General features: G+C 37.8%; 1 protein-coding gene across 1 annotated transcript; it reads left to right on the plus strand.

The window, feature by feature from the left end:
• Positions 1-2,104: 2,104 nt before the first annotated feature.
• On the plus strand, positions 2,105-3,052 carry LOC111149993 (olfactory receptor 1030). The gene has a single exon (XM_022507294.1). The coding sequence runs from the start codon at positions 2,114-2,116 to the stop codon at positions 3,050-3,052; it is 939 nt and encodes a 312-aa protein (XP_022363002.1). The 5' UTR covers positions 2,105-2,113.
• Positions 3,053-4,043: the final 991 nt, after the last annotated feature.

Genomic DNA, 4,043 nt, shown 5'->3' on the forward strand with positions numbered 1-4,043 from the left:
GTGATTTTTCTTCTCAATGGCCAAAGTTGTAGACTTAAGCCCTGCAAATTACTTCCACTTCAAATTAACAGGGAATGTTGGTTCCAACCCATCACCATAATCTAGGTGTGGTGGATATAGACACACACACCCCCTCAGATATATATCCCAAAGATATGCTACTGTGTAGATTTCAGGAGTGATCCTACTTTTTGGCTTGGGATAGGGACTTTAGTTTGGCTGCTTACCACTTCTTAAATGTTTTATTTGGAAAAATAGAACACCCATCTCTGCATCTATATGCAATATCTTTGATTTCTATGGCAAGCCTCCTATCTCTGTATGTAGTATTCATACCCTCTGAAAGTCCTCCCTTCTCTTGCTTTTCTAGAAACTTCTTAGTTATCCAGCAAGTGCCGGTTAAACGTTATCAATCTTTGATGCTATCCTGATTTCTGAACACATTTACTATGTTCAAATATTTATTATCGAGCCCATTATAACCTTAATTTCCTCTTCATATGCCTTCTTTACCATGAAGATACCAACCAGTGCTCTCCTGAGAAGCACTGTTTCCCACTACCTCATCTGCCTAAACATCATTGAGCCAAAGTAGCTAACTTTGGAGGGTGCTTGCTTCCATCTTCAGGAACCGCTCAGATACTAGAATAGAAATACAGTGGGTGACATTGGCATTGAATGATATTACTATTTGCATCTCAGAGGATCAGTCTTACAGACTTCTTTTGTGGCACTCTGGTAAGGATAGGTTTACAAATGGAATTATTTGCCAACTTTGCATGTGGTAAGTTTCACATTAAACAGTGAATTCTGATACCTGTTTAAATTTGGAACTCTTAAGCTCTTGGAACATGGAGCCCATGTCACTGTATAGTAACCTGAGTGGCTGCTGGCTTTTTGGTTCACTTCTGCTCACCTTTAGACCCAGCCCACATCACTCATTCTTATTATCCAAATGGCTCCCACTGTCATTTGAGTTCTGATCCCTTTATCTTATTTAGTCTATCAATTAAAAAATAACACAGGAAAACACAGAGAATCCATGATCCAAATATATTCTCCAGACTCCTGGAAAAATTATTCATCATTTAATTTTTAAATTATAATTCTTATTATAATGAACTGATAATTTTATCTAAAAGTGTAATCCTTTTGTTATAATTAGTATCACCTGAACTCTCTGCTAAGAATGATTCTATTTCTCCTAATTGATTTTTGATTTATAATTTCTGGGCATTGTAATTCTGTGGTGAAGAAGGTTGAACTATTTACATAATGCTGCTAAAAAGTTTAGAGTCCAATTTGTGTTGTCTCCATAGCACACACAGCCAACTATGCTGTAAACCCCTTAAATGCTTTCTGAGATAAATTTTAAAAAAATGGATAAACAAACAAAACTATAATCTTAAGTTTTGGCCACTTCTCTCCCCCCCAAAACCCGTGTCTCCCTTTCTTGATTCATACAAGTGCTTCTGAATGAAAGTCCCTACATTAGTTATTTATATTAGGTTTTGTTATTTTCAAATTTGGGATCTTTATCTTTGGTCTACTTGCATAGGAATACAACATTTCCCTGTATTTTATTGATAGAGCAGCAAAACAGGTTCCAGAGAATTTCCTTCAAACCACTGTAATTTGGGGCTCTTTAATACAGCCAGCAGGGGGTGCAAGTCTTGAGTTAAGCTTCTTAATATGCAAACACTGTTGACTGTTGAGTGTTTTCAAACACATGTCACCATTTTGTCTGGCACCATTCCCAGGATCAGTGATGAAGGCTATGATTTTATAGTGAACCGTTAAGTGACAACTGGTCATTTAATCCTTTTGTAGACAAACTTTTTTTGTCATAAGGCCCTCCATTCCAGAACATATTGTGTCACAGGGTCTGTTGTCTTGGGAATCATCTGCACATTACACACCCAGCTCATAAGGGCTCTGGCCTTCTTTTAAAATTCTCAGCTCTTCCAACTGCAGACACTGATACTAGTTTTGTGTAAGGATGATGGAGAGTGTGAGAATGGAGATGAGAGAAAGAGAGAAATATATAATGGATTTCTCACTCACTTCTTACTTTATTTTGTTCATCTAAGTGAACACGCTGGCAGCTAAGAAAATGGTCAGAGGAAATTCCACCCTGGTGACAGAATTTGTTCTCTTGGGGTTAACAGATCGTCCAGAGCTTCAGCCTGTCCTCTTTGTGCTGTTTCTGGTGATCTATTTGATCACTGTGGGGGGGAACCTTGGGATGTTGGTATTGATCAGGATTGATTTATGCCTCCATACCCCCATGTACTACTTTCTTGCCAGTTTGTCTTGCTTGGATTTGTGCTATTCCACAAATGTGACTCCCAAGATGTTGGTGAACTTCTTATCAGAGAAGAAAACCATTTCCTATGCTGCTTGTTTAGTCCAGTGTTATTTCTTCATTGCCATGGTTATTACTGAATATTACATGCTAGCCATAATGGCTTATGATAGATACATGGCCATCTGTAACCCTTTGCTTTACAGCAGCAAGATGTCCAGAGGGGTATGTATTCGCCTGATTGTTGGTCCATATGTCTATGGGTTCCTTAGTGGCCTGATAGAAACCATGTGGACCTACCGCTTGACCTTCTGTGACTCCAATATTATTAATCACTTCTACTGTGCTGACCCTCCTCTTATCCAGCTCTCCTGCTCTGACACTTTCATTAAGGAGACATCCATGTTTGTGGTAGCAGGATTTAACCTCTCCAACTCCCTCCTTATAATCCTCATCTCCTATATCTTCATACTCATCGCCATCCTGAGGATGCAGTCTACTGAAGGCAGGCACAAAGCTTTTTCCACCTGTGGGTCCCATCTGGTGGCAGTGACTGTATTTTATGCGACACTGTTCTGCATGTATGTTAGACCTCCCACGGACAAGTCAGTGGAGCAGTCTAAAGTTATTGATGTTTTCTACACTTTTATAAGCCCTATGTTGAACCCCATCATTTATAGTCTGAGGAACAAGAATGTGAAACAAGCTTTTTGGAAACTGATCAGAAAAAATGTATTTTTGAAGTAAAATTACAATGTATCTTTCTTTATAAATTAAATAAAAGCTATTCATAAGAACTGGATCCAACTTTAACTGCATTAACAGTAAAGTTATTTTAAATCTATAATGAAAAGCTAAAATCTAATGACAAAACATTCAAGACATAGGTACAGGAGATTTATAGTTTTACAGGTGATGTGTGAGTGTGCATCGAGTGTGCAAAGGGTTGGAGGTCAGATATGTAGGTATAGTGGATAATTTCTCTTAAACACTTTTACATCGTTTGTTACTTTTACACTATAAAAATTATACATTTTTATAGTAAAATATTTAATCTCTATAGAAGAGTCCAAAGTAAAAGATTTTTCCCTTTTTCTTCTCCCACCCTGATCTTCCACTGTCTCCTTTTAAGGTTGCTATTATTAACAGTTTCTTATGTTTGCGGAAAATTTCTCTGCATCTACAAAGCAATGTATGGCTATATATGCACACACACACACACACACACACACACACACACTCACACATTTGTCAATACCCGCGTTGACTGTTATGAGCTATCTTTTAGTAGTTTGTGATTCTGTAGCATTTGCTATGCAGTGGTTTCCACTGCATGGTCTAGAGCAATGTGACCACAACTGCTGATTGAGACTTGCTGTCACCTCTGGTAGAAAAATGTCAAGATAACAGCTCCATGTCCATGCCTGATGTCCATTTATTCCTCCCTGCTTATAAGAATCATTTTTAATAAGACACTTTCTTCCTTCTGCCATAACAGTACACAAAAATTTCCAATTAGTTTTTAGATATTAACTCCTGAAGCAGGCAATGGATGTCTCTTACAAAAACACATGGCTTGCCTCAAAAGAAATCGTGACTCTGTGGAGTTTATCTGTGACATCACAGACTCCTAGTCTCTGCGGTTTTCATGCTTTCCTTCATCTTTGCCTGTTAACCTATTTTCAGGATGGGACAGATTTTTTTTTTTTTTTTTGGTAGCGTAATGTTAATTTTATCC

This window comes from Enhydra lutris, unplaced genomic scaffold (assembly GCF_002288905.1).
Source record: "Enhydra lutris kenyoni isolate GAN:26980312 unplaced genomic scaffold, ASM228890v2 scaffoldscaffold22, whole genome shotgun sequence".
Taxonomy (NCBI): domain Eukaryota; kingdom Metazoa; phylum Chordata; class Mammalia; order Carnivora; family Mustelidae; genus Enhydra; species Enhydra lutris.